Source organism: Anopheles marshallii, chromosome 2 (assembly GCF_943734725.1).
Source record: "Anopheles marshallii chromosome 2, idAnoMarsDA_429_01, whole genome shotgun sequence".
NCBI classification, from domain to species: domain Eukaryota; kingdom Metazoa; phylum Arthropoda; class Insecta; order Diptera; family Culicidae; genus Anopheles; species Anopheles marshallii.
Window position 1 is genome coordinate 82,637,657 of NC_071326.1, and position 21,002 is coordinate 82,658,658.

Sequence of the window (21,002 nt, forward strand, 5' to 3'; positions counted from 1 at the left end):
GGAGCTACACACTTAATCGGATCGCTTGCGAGAAACCCAACCGCACTGTATAGAGATTTTTGTTGTGCTTTAACATTGGCCACTATTAGTTACCAGTCATGCATAATGCATATTCGTTGGAATAGTGGGAAGAATGTCAATGAAACGACTGTTGATTAGAAACTGGCGAAATGTAGCACACAAAACATAAAATTCCATCTAAGAACAAACGAACAATTCTGTACAAAATGTCCATTAAAGATGATTAACATCTTCGTTTGCCATTTGCGCTCGTCGATAATAAATTTAACTTCTAATCAAAACTAACGATCGACCGGAAATGGTATTTGCGTTTCTGCCCGCCTCGAAGCGAACAGACACACGGAAACGAGATTTCATGCTTTGTGCAATTCAATTTCAACCCAATCAATCATCCGGCGGCTGAGATTTGAATTCCCAGTCGGTTTCCGTCCGTCAGCAGCCATTTTCACCCATTCGTGTGTCGTCGGCGGGCAAACCCTTTTCCCACTCCCAGCGGGAGTTGGAACGTGATTTTGCTCAAGCTTCCACCCTAAACCCGAGCGCACGAGTGCATTTCTGGTCACCGCAGCTGCTTGGTGCTTGAGCTGAAGCGTTCCAACCATGTTCCCGAGGACATGTTTGATGGGATTCGCCGGAATTTATTTGAAGCACATGGTACGGCCATTGCGGTTTTGCCAATGTTGACACATTTACGTTACTGGTGGGTCGCTGAAGGTGCTGGCCGGGACCAGCTGGGACCGGGTACTGTTGACTGACGCGAATTCGATTAAACATTTTCCAACCGTTTGAGGCGATATTGACCGTTTCGGTTTGCGTTGGATGGAATAAAAAAGGGATTCCAAAATGGGGACGGAAATCTGTACATGTTACATAATAAACGTAATTAAATTACAAAACGTGTAAGATATAAAGCAAGTGATTTAAAAAAAATTGTTGAATAATTTTGTTTATTCACAAATAGTTGTAAAAGATAAGAAAATGATACTAATAATAAGGAAAATTGAGGAAACGTTACAATAGGTTCCGAGATACGAGGATTGGCAGATACGTGATTTTCGGAATTTTGACAGCTATGTTAGTCGATAGCACCACATTTAGGCAAAAAGTTATTAAACATTTCTCATAAAACATTTAATTCTAACGTTTTCTAACGTTTGTTTTCAAAAAGAAGTCTAAAATTAAGAATTAATAAAAAGCAAAATAGAAAGTTGACTCTGCAACATTGAAGTATAAACAATATTGCAGCAGGATTCGATATAGGCAGATCTTTCACGTATTATAGCAGTCTGCTATATTAGTGTGTTTCGGTGACTGTTAGTTTCTAAAATTACGTTTACAATACGCGGATTTTTTTTATATTTTACATCTCAATTAGTTTATCGCTTTAACGGTGAAAAGTTGCGTTAAAGCGATAAACTAAGCGATCAATTCGCGGGGACTATTTGTATTAAAAATATGAAGAATGAGTTTCCACAGTGAGACAAAAGACAATTATGGTTTCGATTGTTAATAGTGTAAATGTTTGTACATATTTAAAACATCAGGATTAGAACAACAAATTTAAAAATGGTAAAACACATAAGTACAGGCAGTCCCCGGTTTCTATAATCCGGGAAAGATCAGCGTAAATCGAATTTCCGCGTATGTCGAAATCTGGTGCAATATCGATTATGCATTAAAGTTACAAAGTCGACTTACGCACGCGTTACGCGTAATTGATTCAGAATTTCAAGAGATATTATGAGAGAAAAAATTAAAACAAAACTTAAAATAATCTTTCTTTACGGAAGCCCCTCTTTATCATGCTCAACTTTATCAACTTTTAAGCACATTAATAACTCTGAAAATCGCTATAAGACATCGCATATAGGTAAACTCCGATCGAATAGCGGACAGACACCACAACGCCGGATGTTTATACTTCGTCCAAAGTGCACTAGTTACCATTTCCCGCGCTCCGGTTCGACAACCGGAAAAATACGTGGAAATTCAATTATCCCAACACTTGGAACCGCTTGATATTGCGGAGATATTCATCTACCAGCAACAGCTCGTGTACAATCCCGACGGAATTGTGTACCAACGGTAAATGGGAAAGTTAACATTGCACACTAACCCGTTTTTACGTGTTGTTCTACACTGGGGTTTTCCATTTTCTTCGTGTCAAAGAGCAAAAATGCGATAAAACACCTAACCAATCAAAAAAAAAAAAAACCCGCGACGGAAAGCGAATGTTTGCCTCGTGTGCCGGGGTTTTCGGTGGTTTAGAAGTAAACAACGCATTCACTCACACACATCAGTCTACAACCGTCGTTTCCGCAAGGAAAGGCACAACACAATACAAAAAAGCCAAACAAACACTACACTTCCCGAGCGGATAGAGATTTACACAACACACGCATGGGTTTTTGGGTTGTTTTACTTGCTGTAACAACAACACTTCGTACCAGCGACATTACAGTAAGGTGTTTCTATTGCTGAAAGCTTCCAACACCACGATTGCCACCATTGTAGGGTACACGCAATATTCGATCGAACCGATTTTTCACGACTCGTACACCACTAGCGGTCCCCGAGTGCATCATGTCGACCGTCCGTCGTAAGAAAAACTGAATTGTGGTCGAAAATTTTCCTCCCGAACACCATCGATGCTGCCGAAACGTGAGAGAGTCACACATACACGTTTGGACGCGACAAAAGCGTCTTCTTGGTTCAATTCCATGAGAAGCTTTTTGAGCATTGTGAGAGCGAGAGAGAGAGAGAGAGAGATATGGTGTATGTTTCCGTGGAAAAGCGTTCTCATGCTGGTTTTTCCCGTGTATATAATTTCCCGCTCACTTTACATGGACCACGTTTGAAGGTTTTATCAATGAAAAGCTTGCCGTGCGTCACGACGTGGAATGGGAGGATGGGATGGTTTCGATTTTCACTGCCTGTCTGTTGAAATATTCATTTGTACACCGACGCACACGCCTGGTGCCCTGCAACGGGCGGAAGTCAGAATGCAACAAAAGCATCATCAAGTGCTGGGGTGGTTTTTGCTTTTTGTTTTATTTGCTACTCTCGTAGCGGTACGAGTCAGATGACGAAGATCAAAGAGATATTTGTCGTGACGAGCTTTTTGTTTGTGAACAAAGAAAACATACTTCAAATTTAAACCTGTTTGATGCATGAAGACAAATTGTTTAACCAGACAAAAATATCGTAATTACTGCGGTCAAGGATCACTCCACATTCTGCTGACGAAGAGAACATGGCGTCAGCATTCGTAACATATGTTTTAATGTCCGTTCATCCGTGTTGAACGTGTGCGTAATATTTTTAATCACTTTCCCGTACTTACCTGTGGCTGAAGTAGACGATTGCTTGGGAAGAAGCATCGACTGACTAACAGGAGACCGCATTGGCGATGTCGTTACATGTTTGACTTCATTAGTCAAATTGGGAAGCTGTAGTTTATCGGAATTGTCCATTCTGTATGCTGCAAATAAATGAATAAATGAAAAAAAAAATATTAACGATTTTATTCATGATTCAACAACTGCTAAATAGTAAATTAAGACGGAAGTAATTAACTGCAACCGAAACTTCTTAATAAATAACAGCAACCTAACATAAACACATTTAAAATAAAAAAATACGTCAAATAATAAAATTTCCAGCTAAAAAAAAAAAAAAAAAAAGAGTGAAAATAAAATATTTGTAAAGAGCAGATTTTAAATATTAAGCTATATCAACAGTAGAAGGTTCCCTTCGATAGCACACTTTACGTATTGTGATGAGTAATTCTTTTTGAATGGTTGTGAAATGGTTTAATAACAAAACCAAGAGCCTTTGTTGTACAACAATATATCTTTTATTTATTTAAACTAAGAAAAATAGATTTGCTTAACCAACAATACGCTAAAAAAACACATTTTATTAGTGTTTATGTGCAGAAAAATACTTCGATTCTGTTCAAAATTTACATGGTTAGTAATTATGTCAACAAGTGCAGTAAAATTGCAATACTTACAGGTTTATCTAGCAAACTAATTTACTTTTGAAAAATACATATTTGAAGAAAATTCGTTGCATGAACTGTCTTTCGAAAGATCTGCATCACGTGTACGAGCTCACTGTGTTGTTGGTTGTTTTGGTATGTCAAAATCCAAGCCCGTTGTACAGGGTTCGTCATACGCATGTGAACAATTTGAACAGGAAAATTAATTACTTTAAATACATGCAGTCTTGTTACGTAAGTTTTACATTAAGAAGAAATCATTAATTAATATTAAGAAAGGAAGTATTTGCGAGTAAAGGCCTCAGTAAAAAAGAGTTTTTACAGCTCTTAGAATAAAACTGCAAATAAGATGACGTTTAGTTGTTCGGTGCGTATACACAGCCATGATGTTCTATGTAAAAACTACTATCCACAGTACATCCACTCTTGGAGAGTCATAAAGATAAGTGTTTCTAGAATTTCGACGTATCTCGAATAGGGATGCAATATCGCACATGTATTTAGTAAATCAACAAGTACACTTCCAAACGGAGAAACAATCATTTGCTTCATTTGATCTTTAAAATACCTTAAACCTTTTAACCTTCGGTACTACCTTTCAACCTTCGGTAGCAATTTTACTGCTCCAATATGTGGAGTTGGGTGGGCTACAATTGGGTGATGTTTTTATTTTGAAGGTGTTTACTCTAATCAATCAATTAGTTGATGAACTGTTCACTTGCAGTAGACATTTAGTTCATCAGTTGAGAGAGTTTTATGTATTTCAACACTAGAAAATACACAATTAGGTGCAAAACTCTGCAGAAGATTAGCATGAAATTAATGGAAAATCGCAAAATAAAATGATCATCAATAAGCTCCAACCCTAAGCAGCCAAACCCTGCAATTGCGTTCTCGCGGGTTGATGTCATCTGCGAGCAATGTACACATGTCATTTGACAAGCGCCGTTCGCATCGCAAACAAAAGGCACTTGGCGCGACGGAAGGTAACCAAAGTTAGATCGGTTCCAGGCGGCGCGATAGCGCAAAACAATAGGCTACAGTGAAGGTTAGTGCACGGTTCTGGTGTCCTTTGCCTTTGCAACGGTGTGTGGTGAAACGTTACAGCAAGCGCTCTAATCAGATCAGCCTTCGTATAGTTATCATCATACTTCTTCGTTGGTATTATAAATAGTTTTGTTGTTTTGTTTTCGGATAGCGTAGCCGCGCCACGCACAAATGTGTGAGTTTTAAATCGTAAACAGTCGATTAATACAGCGGGTTTGATTCAAGAGCGACGAAAAAAAAACTGCTCCCAAACAAAGGGGAAAATCAAGTGTTATCGATTACCCACATGCACTTGAACGTGTTGTGTGTGGAGGAGAAGATTTCATAACCCATTCGGAGTGGTCGTTGCAAGTCCAGCTGGTTCGGCTCAAATTTATGTCGTGTACACACCGTCTGCTGCTTAGTCATTATCCGCCGATGTCGTCACTGCCTGCTTGTCAGTCACAAAAACCGTCGCCAGTAATTTGCCCCGGTAACGTGGCGAGTAAAGCGCCGAACGATGGACAACACATTTGTGCAAAAACCGGTTAACAGAAACACAAATTTGCCAGACACGACGGTGTGTGTGTGTGAAGGGAAATGGGCGGGTGCGGTGACAGGGACGGAACGCGACGCTTGACTTGCCTGGGAAGAACGGCACAACCGCGCTGATATAACGGTCAGGGCAACTTGTTGCTTCTGCCGTAAACACATAATCCAATCGCACAAGTGGCCCTCCTCGCATGTCTAGATATTGTTGCGCAGCGTTAAAAACCAACGGAGAAGAAGCTACCGGAAAGGCGGATCCGAATGCGATTGATGACCTTGAGGTACAAAAACCTTGAACCGGGCTTGATAATTTATGCGGTTGCTTCGATGATAGTCGTCATCATCTCGACGGTGCTGGGCCTGTGCTTGTATTTATGATGAAGCATAAACTCCCACAGCCAAGTTAGGTTAAGTTTCGCTTAAAGGCAAAAGAATGCAACGCGTAGAATGCAGTGCGTAGAGAGGAATGGTTCTACAACTGGATCACTTACTGATAACAATCCACTTTTCGATACAGCTGCTAATTCTTCGTAGTATAAAACGGCCCAGTTTGAATGCAGAATGAATGAAGAACGGAGAACTCTGAAACCTTCCTCCCGTTCCTGACCCTGTGTGACGGATTACAGAAACAGGAAGTGAGAAGTCACGGCATCCGCCTAGTAACACACGCAGGCTTGTGCGGCGAGTATGCTCTCGTTAATCGAATTGAATCGAGGAAGCGATCAAATAATCGATCTAGATCGAACCGGTCACATTTTCTTTGCATGATTTATGTATACATCATTTGCCTGATGGAACACACAACCACAACGGATGCTCCCGCCCACCCTTTTCAAATGGTTTCAATTCTATGGTCCCATCATGCTAACCGTGGGGGGCTTAATATTGTTCCACTTTTCTCTTCTTTTCAGCAGTAATCGATAGAGAAACAGCCCGTCTAATGTGGGCGAGAGCGTATTAGTGCTGATATAGATAACCATGCACATGAAGAATATGGGCGCCAACGAGAATAAAACACCACACGGTTGGGGTGGCGACTTTCGGCTGCAAAGGCATTGCTATCTGCTATCTAAAAACCGAGTGTGTCCCTTCACACTCTACCCTCCGTGTGTTCGCTGTACGCTCGTATTATAACCGCAGCAGATGAGGACTTATTGATAGTGCCGGTCAACGCTGTTAGCATATCGCGTCTGTTAAACAGTGTGTGTGCCCTGCGGAGTTCTTGGGGAGCTTCCGCACTTCTTGAATAATTGTACGCTTTTATTCAAGTAGTTAATTACAAGATCATAACGATTCTTTTCGATCAAACTTTAACGATAAGTGGTCCGATTCTGCTGCCAAGTACTGCATAACATTATTTGATGTATAAACACATTTTGCAACGAGAATTCGAAGGGTGCCCAAGGCTAAAGGTGACACACCGTGCGAAGATTACGCAATCGGAGAAGGTTTATCGTACCCGGTTTTTATATCTGGTGTTTGTTTTACTGGTTATCATCCACGTAAAAGCCCATTTCTTCGACGATGTTACAAAAGGGAAATTTCCTACGGTGACATCATCGTGTGGTGAAAAGAGAGTGGCATACATTTCGACAAAATAAAACATTAACGAACGTTGTGGTCCTGTTGGAAAGCGAGAGTAAAGAATGTCACGATCGACATCGATCGCAGGCGACAAAATTCCCAAACAAACTGTTGCAATGTGCACATTCCGCTCAGCAAAAACCCCAAAACTGTATATCAAATAACCTGTCAGCATTCCAGCACCTCACGACCCTCGTCGTTTCCTTTTCATCGGTCGGTGAAATGCACCATCGTTGCCGGTATAAAGTTGTAACATGAGAAACACTTTCCTTGTGACGGACATCGTTAGTCCGCATTTTAACCCGCGCGTGTGTTGTGAGAGAAGACACAACAACCACACCACGAATATTGGCTGTGTGTAACATCGCATGTACAGGCACGGGTTAGTTCGAGTCGGTTTATGTTTGTTTTGTTCCCGTCATCCAACCGCACCGGCCTCTGCCGTGGCCGGACGGTATCGGTTTTGTGCCAGTTTTCCAGCACCGCAAGCATACGGTCGGTCCGGAGGAGGCAACAAGCGTGATGCTTAATTGTGTCGCTGCAATCGTTCGCTGCTATTATTAGCAGTAGACGAACGATGCCGCTGAAAGAGGCATTGAGTTTTAGTAAGTCGTTTGTTCGTTCATAACTAGCGGTTGGCCATCCACAACCTGTTAGTGCCAAGATTAGCTGCAAGTTAGTGGAAAATAATACTTCTTTCTGTACGTGCTTGATTTGTATACCTTCAACAGTAATTTAATATCTCCCATGTTTAAAAAACATCGCAGTTAGAGCGTGTAGATTGCCTTCACGGCAGCTGTGTAAACGGCCACCAACCAGTCACTAAGAAAACATTAGGAGTATGAATAAGTTCGTGCGGTTTTTTTTTGTGTTGAGAATTGGTTTAGTTGAGTATTAATTGTTTTGAAAATTGATCCGCCTATAATCATTTCATTTTGCTGCTTTTCTGACTATTTCGAGACTATCCTGTCGTACAGGCTGACTATTAGTGAATTTATTCCATTCTTGTTATCAGTTGTTGAAGAGTTAATAATAATTAATGAACGAAGTTATTCATTAAATTATTAACTTCTAAAGAAATCGTTTTTATGAAATGATAGATAGTATTTTAAAAAAGAAAGTGATTTCACAGTATTGCACAAAAAAAAGTATTACTAACCCTAGTAGCGCAACGAACTTATTCAAACTCATCATATATATATATACCATTTAATCAGCATGGAAGTTGCAGTTAATTTTCTCATCTAACTTGTATCGTTTTCCCACAGAAACATTCGTGTGTAAGAACGTGCCATCCGTCTACATATGAGAGTGGAGGCCGAAAAGCTAAAGCACAAGGCAAAACATTTTCTTCGCACGTTAGGCGTATGCGGAGCGGACGCAACACGGAGTCACTCCCGAAGGATGGATGCACAGACGAAACAGAACCTGCAGGAGCGGCGTAAGGCCCGCTCACTGGTCAAATCCGTCATCAATGTTGTGCACAAGTTTCTCACCCTGCTCGTACGGTGGCTTTCGCGTACGATCTATGGCGAGCACGGTAAACGGATGCCACCGATAACTAACCTCATACTGATGGAATCGGCCACCTCGCTCGCGACGAAGATTCGCACACGCAAGGTAATTGGTGGAGCAGAAGTGGGAAGTTACTCGCTAACCTAAACGTCTGCCTGTTTCGTTTGTCCTGTAGCTCACGAGCGCGGAGGTAACGCAAGCCTTCATTGACCGATGCAAGGAAGTGAACCCACTGCTGAACTGTGTGGTTGACGAGCGGTTCGAGGAAGCGCTGAAAGAGGCGGAACGGGCGGACAAGCTGATCGCCTCCGGTACGATGACCGTCGAGCAGCTTGAGCGCGAAAAACCATTCCTCGGTGTGCCGATATCGACGAAGGACTGCATACGGGTGCAGGGTGAGTGGTTTAACGCACGCATATTTAGGTCAGCGGCTAATGAACCTTTTGTGTGTTTGCTTTAATTTTGCCCGTACAGGTCTGCTGCACACGTCCGGCATATGGAACCGGCGGAACATACGCGGCGACAAGGATGCACGCGCGATGGAACTGATGCGACGCGCCGGTGCCATACCCTTTGCCCTGACGAACGTTTCCGAGTGCTGCATGTGGTGAGTGTTGTGTCCAACAACACGTTTTGTTTCGAGTTTGTTCATTAACACATCATTCTTGCAGGTGGGAAAGTGTGAACACCATTCATGGCCGTTCGAGAAACCCGTACGATGCCAATCGTATCGTCGGTGGATCGAGCGGTGGCGAAGGATGCATTCAGGCTGCGGCTGGTTCCCCATTTGGGTTGGGTTCGGACATCGGTGGATCGATCCGGATGCCGGCCTTCTTCAACGGTATCTTCGGGCATAAACCATCGAAGTTCGTTGTGTCTAACGAGGGCCAGTACCCGGTGGCGTTGTCGGACGAACAAAACTCATTCCTAGGTATGATAAGATTAAGCCACGCACCAGTACGGCGTTTGAACTGCTAATTGGGTAAAGCCCAAAGGTCGTTTACTGGCTGCTTGAAGTGCATGTTAGCGTCTACATTCGGCACTTGAAGTAAGCGACTAATGGGTGATTTACGCAGATAAGCAAACAAAGCGGCAAAATCACCTCGCTGCAATGACGTTGCAATGTTAAGCACGGCTTGTTTGTTGTCCTCTCTACAGGTATCGGACCCATGTGTCGCTATGCCACCGACCTGAAACCGATGTTGCGAATCATTTCCGACGAGAATGTGGCCAAACTTCGGCTAGATGAACCGGTTGATCTGAAGCAGGTGAAATTCTTCTATCAAATTAACGATGGCGGCGCACATCTGGTGTCGCCCGTCGATCTGGACATACGCGATGCAATGGAGAAGGTGATGGCACATTTCCGTGCCACGGTCAAGGCGGAAGTGAAGAAGGTGTATCTGGACAAGCTGCGCAAGTCCGCACCGATGTGGCTGGCCAACATGAAAACTCCGTCCAAGGTTGGATTTGATTCGCAGCTCGCCAATCTGGAGGGTACGATTAATCCCTGGCTAGAGCTGGCCAAGTGGCCGTTGCGCATGTCGAACCACACGCTGATCGGCATACTGACCGCGCTCTCGGAACGGAGCGGTGTAAAGTATGGTTCGGAAGAGTACCACCATTACGTGCAGCAGAAGCAAGAGCTGGTGAACGAGTTCCGCGATATGCTCGGTGATAACGGTGTCTTTATCTACCCAACGCATCCGACAGTGGCACCGTACCACAATGAGCCACTGATACGGGCGCTCAACTTTAGCTACACCGCCATCATCAACGTGCTGGGACTGCCGGCAACGGCCGTACCGTTGGGTTTGGGCCGCGAAGGTCTACCGGTTGGGTTGCAGGTAGTGGCCGGCGTCAATCAGGACCGTCTGTGCCTTGCGGTGGCCTGCGAACTGGAACGTGCCTTTGGTGGATGGGTTGCACCGGAGGTGAAAGCCTAGACAACTTGACTCGGGAGGGGCAAATCAGCAGACTGGTTTTTTTTTAACGCAATAAACACGGCACGGGCGAGCGAAACACGGCATGCCGGGTATACACAGTGTTTTGGTAAGGGCGCGAACAAACACGTTGGTTGTTCCAATTAAAACGAACAAGGAGATATAGATGTATTTTGGGCGTGTTAACGTTTTTCGATTGAATTCTACTGAAAGATGTTTTATATACTGAAAGATTGCAAATAAATTCTACAACGGAAATATTGAAACATTTGTCCTTTGTGTCCCCATCACACAAACTAATGCATGTGATTTTAGGAATTTACAAAAGCACACGAACTAGCATTTTCAAATTTATTTATATTAGAAAACTATTTGTGCTCTAGCAAGAAACGAATGGTTTAAATAAATAAATTAAATATCTCTAGACACCATTTTAACACACAAACTATTGGAGGTTCCCATAAATAAATCATTTCTCGTTACATTAGTCACATCAGGGGGTGCGCAAAACAAGATCTTACGTAGATGTCTCAAAAAAAGGTGCAATAAAAAAACTATTTTTCCTCCGGTCAAGAGGCTATAAACGGTTAAAACACCTATGTTTCCTCACATGGAAGATTTCCTTTAATCGTGTTACTGCAATCAACAGCGATATATTAGCATGAGAGCCATTTCTATGAGATAAGCCTCCAATCACTTTGCTACTTAATCCTGCCACCTAAGGTTAGTATTATTCCCAACAGTTCCTCGCGCTTGGATCGTATCACATCGTACCGTGCACTACGAACACCCTCGATTTTGCCACTTTTGCGTATCTGCTGAGCCACAGCATCCACCGTACACAGCACATGCACACCACAGTCGTATCCGTTGCTCTGCTGTAGACAGTCCCCGGTGCGTAGTTGCGCATCCGGACAGTACAGGGCCCGCTTCAGCACCGTCACCAGATGGCGAGCATATTCGGCGTTCGCGTTGCGGGATGAATCGAAATGGTAGAATGCTTTCTCGCCGCGAGAAAACACCAGCAGACTCCAGTGTGATCCACCGGCCCGATCCGCCAGCTGGTTGTCGTTTAGTGCGAAAAACACAAACGCTCTGTGTTGGGCGCGCAGCGGTTCCAGAAATATGCCAACATCGTCCTGTGCCACCATCCGGATGCACTGGGTAACTTCCGGGCTGACGAACAGCAGATCGTTCTCGTTTTCAAACACCTGCTTCTCGAGATACTCGAAGTAGAACGAAATGATCTGATCGTTCAGCCAGTACGGACCCTTCAGCAGGTCCACATCCGACAGGCGGAGACACGATTCGTGATAGCTGAGCGCCACTTCATCGTTCCGGTGCGACGACATCTTTGTACAGGGTGAGAGCAGGTAAATAACTTGATAGCGCTACACCTATATATCTACGGTTCTCGAAACAGGTCCCGACGAAGGCTTTTGGTTAAGCTTTAATTGGCGATGTTGGTCCAAAAATTTTCTTCACTCCTTGACACTTGGCGGTGTTCCAGGTATCAAAACAAACAACCACCCCCATCGCGACGATGTCATAACAATCGCCAAGATGCCTTTGACAGTTGGTTTGAAGCATGCGTGAAAAAAACCTTTAAGTAAAAAAAAACTCAAATCGTACCTTTTGTGATGAATAAACAAGCAATCGTGACTGCAAACGGCACTTTTCCACACGGATAACTTCACTCGCTACACGTATCACACAATTCACTCACTATTGCACCACATTCGTACATAAAATACCGCAATCAAGACCAAAGATGCGCGAATATTCCTTCAAATCAATGGATCTGATGTTTTGCACAGTGTGTTGCTCCGTGGAGCAACCCGCATGACAGTGTTGATGATTTATTTTTCAACGAAGATTTTGTAAGTGAAGTATTTAACGAAGAATTTAAATGTACTATTGCTTTATGTGTAACGGTAACGTAGACAAAAAATTCACTTTCAACTAAAATATTTAATCGTGTTTTTAAAATTTAAATCGTGTTTTTCTGACTTTCTTTTATAGCTTTGAAAAGTGGTTCTATAAAATTTAAACAAATAATTACAACATCGTGAATAACAACTTTGCAAACGAGAGCATATCAAGAATTTCTTGATATATTTGAAGTATGTTCCGATTACTCTATAACCAATATACAGACAGGTTCCATATAAATAAAGGCGTTCCACTTAGTACATGTAAACATTCAGGCGTTTATCATGAATTAATAACTAAGTGAAATTTTCCTGAGTTCCACATTAAACTTCCCTCCAGAAATGTTTGTCGAAATGCAAGAGAATAGATTGTGACATCGTTAATAGCTTGGCAAACTTTATTAGACATCATTTACAGGAGCGGAATGTTTATTGTAAGTTGAACAGTAGTTGCGTAACGCGTTTTTTAATGGGGAAAGAGGTCATCACTGTCATCAGTAAACCGTAAACCGTAGCTTGTCCAGATGGGAAGCGAATGCTACGGGTTTGATTATGTGCATAAAGCAAATCAGCACGACATATCAGCTATTATCAGCCTCCATGAACACACGCATGATCTCAATCTCACCCCGCACGATGGTCCGTTCTTGTGAGTATGGAGCAATTATTCCGTGTTTTTAATTTTCCTGTTTGGTGAGTATTTGTTTTTGAAGTCAAAAATGGTCCGGTTATAACTGGTGAACAAGCGGGAAATCGAACAAGCACACTTGGTACGGCATTTTTTTGTTTCTTGTTTGCAAAATGCCGAGGTTATCATCGTTACACTCGAAGGGCGCTGCGAACTATGAATTGCGCGATGAACAGACACTGGAAGCAGGCGTCCAACTTTGGATTGATGTAGTTTACGGTCTTGAAGCTTCAAAGTATACTTTGGTACAATCAATGATAAGATGGGATAGTTCGATCGTAAACAACGGCTATTAGTCCTTGGGCGATGTTAAGTAGATGACAGATAGTTATACTCTATATAATTGAAGAATTGGAACCATGAAACGTTTTAAGCGTAAAATAACATTGCCAGAATGCCTCTGTTTATACTATGGAAACATCCAATTTACTCCAGAACCACATTAAGAGCATCAGACGTACAGCGGACGTGCGAGCAATCACATTCAACACGACCCTTTGGCTCTGTTGCATTGTACTATGGAATCAACAAAACCAGTTTTCTTCTTTTAGCTGTGTTCTCGAAGATGTTACGTCTAATAGCTCCAGACACGGACGAAGATCAAACATCTCACAAACACACGCTGTGGTGACTGATAAGGCCGTAGGAGTAGTGTATTATGATCGGCGGCTGAGCAATCGATCGACTGCACAGCCCGTCTTCGATCCGTCGGCATGGGAGCGCTTCTGTGATGATAACCTCCGTCTGACTACGGAACTCGGGACCCAGCGCGGTGATAAGGTACGCCACTGTTGCGCGTGTTGGTGTGAACGGTCGCTCTGGCACGGTACCGTGCCTCGTTCATAAAAGCTGACCCGGACCAAGTGAAACTTTCCAGTCGTTGTTTGTTCATCGATCGCTACAACCAAAGCCACACTTCCTCAGGGCCTGCTCGTACGCAACGCCAGTAGTCTGTGTGTGTGTGTGTTTGTGCCAGTGTGTTGTAAAGAAGTCTCGTGTACTAATGCGCAAAGACATTGGATGTCAATGTGTTGGGAACATTTGTAGATTTCATGTGACTTCCTATTGACCCGAAAGACCTGCAGGACTACTCACATCATCTGTGATTTAAGCGAACGAATAAGTCCCACTCTGGAACCACGTGGTGGTTCGGTGACTGTTTCCGCATATTTCGGACACCCTAAGCAACTGCTGATTTTTTGTGATTCTTACACTACTAGTGATAGCGAGTGTGTAACCGATACGTCCTACGATCCATCCGTTTGTACCTGTGTACCCAAGAACTGAATGGTGAAAGAGCCTCAGAGCAGTAGCAGTGTGAATTATTTCCACCTAGTCAGTTCGTTCTGTTTGGCATCCACATTGTTTGACCTTTGCGAAGGTACGATATCGCCACATGCTGACCGTTCCCAGGGGCATGGAAGATTTGATTGTGCTATCAGGAAGCCTGACTTTACGGTCATTTTATTATGCTTGTCTACTATTTTTAGATTGCTGCAAAATGGCCTGTCTTCCACAGTCAGCATTCGCAGTGCACAAGATCCGGCAGGCGCAGAACGACAAGGATCTCACCGTTGCTCGTATGACGGGTGAGAAGCAAGGCCCGAGATATTTAAACAAGAATAGTAAGCGTCCCTTTTGGCAGAGTCGTTCTAATGTGAACGAGTACAAGAATATTAGAAGCTATATTGTCTTGTCGATTCTCTTCCACAGCTCTCGACCTGACACCGGTCAAGTACAATGGGAAGCTGATGAACAGCATCTGGGGCTTGTACAATCGCTACTCGCCGCATAACTTCAAGAAAAACAATGGATCTTACGGTGGTTTCTTTGGCATGCAACAGCCGTAAGTATTCTTAGACTCAATTCTACTTACCCACTGGAAACGGTTATTCTATTAACCTCTCATATGCTTCTATCCTGACAGATTTGCTGTTGCATGCTCTCCACTGGAGAAAGAATCACCGGTAACCAATCCAGCCGACCAGAATTAGATTGGAACATAATGTCTAGGCGAGATCTACCGTTTCTAGATAAAAAATGTAGTGCGTAGAATCCTGATTGTGATTTATTGGAATAATAAACGGTATATTCTATAACTCTAAAACGCTTTGTTTGTGGTACTTATTAAAAATCAAATTCGGTTGTGACTAGAACCTTCCCAAACGCGGTATCAACTCGACATCATCAATCGAAATGTTTCCAAAAGAGACTGATTACGAGCTTGAGCCCCAAAAATTTACAGAACAAAAATGGCAAACAACTGAACTTGTGACCTTAGCGTTCAAGGACTTGCATTTGAAATGTCAGCTTAGCTGATAACATGTTGCGGATTGGCTACACGAGATGTAGAATCGGAACGGAACACATCGCACAAGGAGGGTTGTTCATGGAATTGAATGCTGCTGTGTTGATGGGTTAATAATACAATTTTATATTTCTAATATATAGATAAGTAAACAACTATTTTCCTCTTTTAATAATAAAGCTAAACAAACAATTTGTCTACCAAAGCTCCGCTTAGTAAGATGGCCGCCGCGTTGAGTACTTGACGAATGCGCCTAAAGTTATGCAATGTTTTAGTTAGATGTTCGTTCTTGAGGAATTCTACTTTAACCATTGGAGTTGAATACTTCCGTGATTGGCGTTTCAAGAGGAATTAATATCAACCTGAGGAAAATGTATATAATTAAATTTAATAACTAATTTATTTTGGATTATCGTGTTCTGCATATTTATAAAAAAATCTGAACATCCCAACACAAACTCGTCCTGATTCTACATCAGAATTCCAAACTCTGAGCAACAATAATATTGTTTAATAAGTTTAAAAATGCGTTGTGTTTTGTTTTAATTTTAATGTGTTATACTCATGCTTTCAAACGCATAAAAGGTAAAGTATTGAACAATTTTTAATCAAATTTATATTAAATCATCAAACTCGCATTAGTTGTTCATTACAGCTAATCTGAAATGTAACGAATGTGACTTAAAAATGAAAAGCAGAAAATAAATAGCGCAAACCCATGTTTCTTTCAGTTGATGAATGCAAACTAATTTTTGTGAGCTAGCACGGCTCACTGATGAGAGCGTGAAAATAGTGAAGATCTCACACGGTGCGCACACCATTGAGGGGCGAGGGTGGAAAATTATCATAACCCACAACACACGGAGAGACTTTGCCAAAGGGTGCACGTGAGAATGAGCTAGCATGCGTGTGTGTGTGTGAGCGTGTGTGTACAAAAAGAGCGGGCGGTAGTAGAAAGAGCTATTGCACTAGGGGTGAAAATAATGAAACACCAAACACCCGAGCGAGACGCAACACGGCTGAGAACGTACCAGTATCGTATGTAAGGGGCGCGCGAGAGATAATAGGAAACATTCTGAGCAAAAGGAAGGTTTAACGTTTTTCACTCGCTTTAGTAGGGGGTGGTTTTGCCAGTTTCGATTTGCTTGTAGGTGAATGAACACCAGCGTAATATCGGTGCGAGTGTGCTATTGTTTGCGGGTTGGTGTGACAGTCGCTTGAAGGAAAAGTCACAATTCCAATTTTTCGAGGCGAATTGTAACATCGTAACGACAACTGTACACCGTTCTTGGTATCATTATCTAGCCACCAACTGGGGCGTGTGAGTGTGCGTGCGGGTCTGTTTGCTTGTCGAGAGTGAGGTGCAAATTAGCGTTCAAGTTAGCCACACACGAAAAACCAAGATGGATATCGGTGGAGCATACGGAGGCGGTAAAGCGGGCGGTGCATTCGATCCTATTGCATTCGTACAGCGTCCGACGGTCATATTGCGTGCCGTTTGCTGGGTTAGTATCCATACCGAAGCGAGATTGTTAATTGCAGAAATCTTCAAGTGTGACGACTTCCTGAAGTTGGCTGAGTGTCTATGAGAAAGAGGAATCATTCATTTATGTTTTTTTTTTGGTATGCATTAGCGACCTTCCCTCGGAATAGGACGAAAATCGATTTTCCTGGTAGAGTTAGCGCTGCTCCATCGATGGTACGGTTCTCACGCGCGCTTTGCGTTCACGCTCACTCATATGCTTCGATTCACTCTCACGGCGGCACTCTCCCGTGAGTGAGGCATTGGTTCGGTGCGGTCGAACGAATCGAAATCGAATTTCTTGTGTACATTTGTACGCTCCTTGCTGGCACCAACCAACTGCAACAAGAGAAAGTATTTTAATGGTTCTTCTATCGCGATGTGTTGATGATGCTTTCAGCAGGAGTACAATATTAATTGTCGCTTGCAGTAGTTAAAAATCCAAACAAAAACGAGGCCTTCGAACAAGAGGCACCGTCGCATTAGACAATCATGCTCCGAATAGTTTGCTCTCTAGCGAACAGCGCTTGAATGTCGGGGGAGGTTTTGTGATTAATTGCCATTAATCGAGAATGAAACGCTCACGTGCATCCTTCCCGCACGTACGTTTACATAACAATGTCAATACAGGAAAAAAAAACTCCATTTCCATACAAATATTTCTGCCTCTGGGGTGGACAGTAATACCAGCCTTGACTCTCCTGGGTGCTACGAGCGCTTCCGCTTGTGAGACGAATCGCTGCTGACGGTGGGTATAGTGTGGGAACCCTGTGACATAATAATATGGACGCACGGGTGTCAACGGCGAGGGCACGCGAGTACTCCCTCGGAAGCTTTCAACTGGTGTGAACAAGAGCTAAGGAATCAACCACTGAACACCATCCCCCCCCCCCCCCATGCCCACAAAACATACAAATGAAGAAAAAAAAATTTTACCATTCGCGTGGAAAGCTTTTGGAATGCTTGAAGAATTTTCCGAACTTGTTCGGAACTTCCTGCTTTCCTTCTCCTTAAAACCACGCGAGGTTTCCCATTTGCCCCACTTGATGGTGAGATTCCATTAATTCACATACACACACACATATACACGCATACGTACGGAGTACGGATAGAATTCGATTCGTCTGCGGTCTGAAGAGCGTACCAGCTTAACCTTCCCATGCAGCTTTGGGATGCGTGAGTGCTAGCGTTACTTCCAGGCGTACGTTTGCTGTGCCATTCATCTTGGACTTCGGGGCTGGTACGCTATGGCGCCCCTGAATGTGCCATTTGATGGGAGTTTTATTGATTTGGAATGTGTTTTTTTTTGTTGTCTGTTCCCCCATGGGGATAAGGAGAACGTGAAAGGATGTGATGAGACAACGCGAGACACCATCGCGGTGGTACGAGAAGATCGTGCCAAATGTGACGGGTCCATTATTAACTTCAGCTTCTTGTCACGAACAGAACAGTAGCGGTGGAATACGCATTTGGAATACAGAAAGGAGTCGGGATGAACAGGTGATAGTTTGTTAAAGCTATCCCGAGCACTACTGAGCAGTCAAATATCTGTGGAATTTTCTCAAAAACTCCAATATTTTTATGCATTTTTGCTATAATTTATATACTTATTTTGGTTACTAGTAATGAGCAGCATTCAACATCGTTTGACAGCTGTCATAAACGATTTGACATTTGACGTGAACCTAAGTGTGCTTAATCAATTTCAAATAATTAACTCCACTGTCGGTAATTTCGTTGCATTTCGTAGCGGAAGAGAACACAAATTAATTTTTAATCACCCTGGCCCGTGTGCTTTGGAGCTTATCCCAAACGAACCCTTGCAAACGAACCTTTCATCAAACCTATTTCGAAAGAATGACTTTACACGATAGGTTTCCATCCTTCCATTCCGGGGGCTACGAGCCATAAAACATACCCCGCAAAAGGGTCAAGTTTCGTCAAACGGCTAGGAATAGGCTAGGGAAGTGGAAAAATATCGATTGAGAATGTCATCAGGATTCATCTCTACTTAGCTTAAGTGGGCATCACGTATCACCTGACTGAAGCTCGCCTCCTTCAGAGCGGGTGGCAACTTTACATGTGATTTGTTTTTTTTTCGTTCCTTCTTTTTAATATCCACCACCTGCATATTATGCAGTACCACTCATTAAAACCTGTCTCGTTGCATTTTGCCCGGCACATCCCGGCTATGTTTCAGCTATTTGCGATCATCGTGTTCGGGTGTGTATCGTCCGAAGGGTGGCGGGAGGAAGCGAACGGCAAGGAGTATTGCATAATTAATCGTGATGGTAATGCCTGCAACTATGCGGTCGGTATCGGTGTGATCGCTTTTCTCGCCTCGATGGGTTTCATCGCGGGCGAGTACCTGTTCGAGCAGATGTCATCGGTCAAGACGAGAAAGCACTACGTGCTGGCAGATCTTGGCTTTTCTGGTGAGTATCGAGGACGGAGAACCACAAAATTTTATAGTTTTGAATTGTTACATATATTTATGTTGTGCGAATGTTGTGTTGTGGAAAAATAAGCTTCCCAGAAAAATGAATTGCTAGAATACATCTTGGGAGATTTCAAACGCCTAAAGGTATGCAATCATGCTTTGTATGCAGCAAAAGTCAAGATGCCGGTTACTAACCCTGCCTAAACTAATAGAAATTAACATTTGAGCAAGACTTGCTTACCTTTAGGTGTATTAAAAACAATAAAAAATTAGAAGCATTCTGTAACTATCTAAGCGTAAAGCACAATTCTAGTAAACGGAAAACACGAAAACAAACAATGATTTAACATGAAAGCATTTTAGCGTCTAAAATTAATAAAATATATACCTAGTATATCACATTAATTAGTGTTCCAATTATGTCCATTCTAGCCTTCTGGTCATTCCTGTTCTTCATCGGCTTCTGCTACCTTACCAACCAGTGGGGCAAAGCGGACGATCCACCGAACGGTGAGGGTGTGAACAACGTGCAAGCTTCCATCGTGTTCTCGTTCTTCTCGATCTTCACCTGGGCCGGGTGTGCGTACTTTGCGTTCCTGCGTTTCAAAGCGGGCGTAGATCCATCGTTCTCCTCGACCTACGAATCGGATCCGAGCGCCGCTCAGCAGTACGCGGCCTACCCGGCCTCGAACGATAATGACCAATTCCAGGAGGCACCGTTCTCTGGCCAACAGCAGCAACAACAGCAACAGCGGGGTAGGTAGAAACAAAACGCACAGCACAGATAAGGTACGCGGCCTATGACTCATCCTTGTTTGTCTTTCAGCAGACTATTCGCAGCCTACGTACTAAATGCGATGACCATTAATGGATCCGCGTTGCATCCGGATACGCTTTTGTGCGAGCAATTGAAACGAAAGCTCGGGTTTTTTTTTGTGGTGGACATATTACGAATGTTTGCAGTTGAAAACAAAAACCTCTTCCTTGGGCATGAGCATAAGCCAACATGTTGAGATGCGAAGATGATGGTACTGACAGATGCAAAAGTATTTCATTTTGTGATTGAACGCTAGAAGCATATTTTGAGGGGCCATTCCTTTCAATGCCCGTTTGACAGTTGGGATATGAGACGTAATTTTATTTGTGTTGCTGCTTAATGACCCGCAACTAAGAACCAAACAAGCTAAACCTAATACAATATAGGATAGAACCATGTTTACTGTTTACCATTTTCCTTTTTTTTGTGTGCAAACATTAGCGCTCGGAATCGGTTTACAAAAGTACGATAATGCTCGGAAACTATAGATAACCTTCGATGAAAGGTTCGGAACGGAAAAGTATATTTAAAACACAAAAAAAAAGAAGTATGTTACCAAAGAGTATTGGAATGGCACGCCGAAGCGTGTTTGAGCGGTGTGTAATGTGTAATAAGAACTCAACAAAAATGGCTAAATCGTGTTTGTAACTGTAGT

At 42.9% G+C, this 21,002-nt stretch overlaps 4 protein-coding genes across 4 annotated transcripts; 3 read left to right on the plus strand and 1 right to left on the minus strand.

The window, feature by feature from the left end:
• Positions 1 to 8,488: 8,488 nt before the first annotated feature.
• On the plus strand, positions 8,489 to 10,644 carry LOC128706741 (fatty-acid amide hydrolase 2). Its single transcript, XM_053801683.1, has 5 exons — positions 8,489 to 8,803; positions 8,874 to 9,093; positions 9,173 to 9,305; positions 9,370 to 9,629; positions 9,857 to 10,644. Exons 1-5 carry the CDS (start codon positions 8,489 to 8,491, stop codon positions 10,642 to 10,644), a joined length of 1,716 nt encoding a protein of 571 aa, XP_053657658.1.
• Positions 10,645 to 11,342: 698 nt separating this feature from the next.
• LOC128707064 (sentrin-specific protease 8) lies at positions 11,343 to 11,993 on the minus strand. Its single transcript, XM_053802010.1, has one exon. The coding sequence runs from the start codon at positions 11,991 to 11,993 to the stop codon at positions 11,343 to 11,345; it is 651 nt and encodes a 216-aa protein (XP_053657985.1).
• Positions 11,994 to 14,547: 2,554 nt separating this feature from the next.
• Positions 14,548 to 15,254, plus strand: LOC128708602 (uncharacterized). Its single transcript, XM_053803582.1, has 4 exons — positions 14,548 to 14,641; positions 14,751 to 14,885; positions 14,974 to 15,106; positions 15,188 to 15,254. Exons 1-4 carry the CDS (start codon positions 14,548 to 14,550, stop codon positions 15,252 to 15,254), a joined length of 429 nt encoding a protein of 142 aa, XP_053659557.1.
• A 1,717-nt stretch (positions 15,255 to 16,971) lies between these two features.
• On the plus strand, positions 16,972 to 20,382 carry LOC128708364 (synaptogyrin). Its single transcript, XM_053803338.1, has 4 exons — positions 16,972 to 17,073; positions 19,291 to 19,525; positions 19,963 to 20,286; positions 20,357 to 20,382. The coding sequence occupies exons 1-4, from the start codon at positions 16,972 to 16,974 to the stop codon at positions 20,380 to 20,382; spliced, it is 687 nt and encodes a 228-aa protein (XP_053659313.1).
• The last annotated feature ends 620 nt before the right edge of the window (positions 20,383 to 21,002 follow it).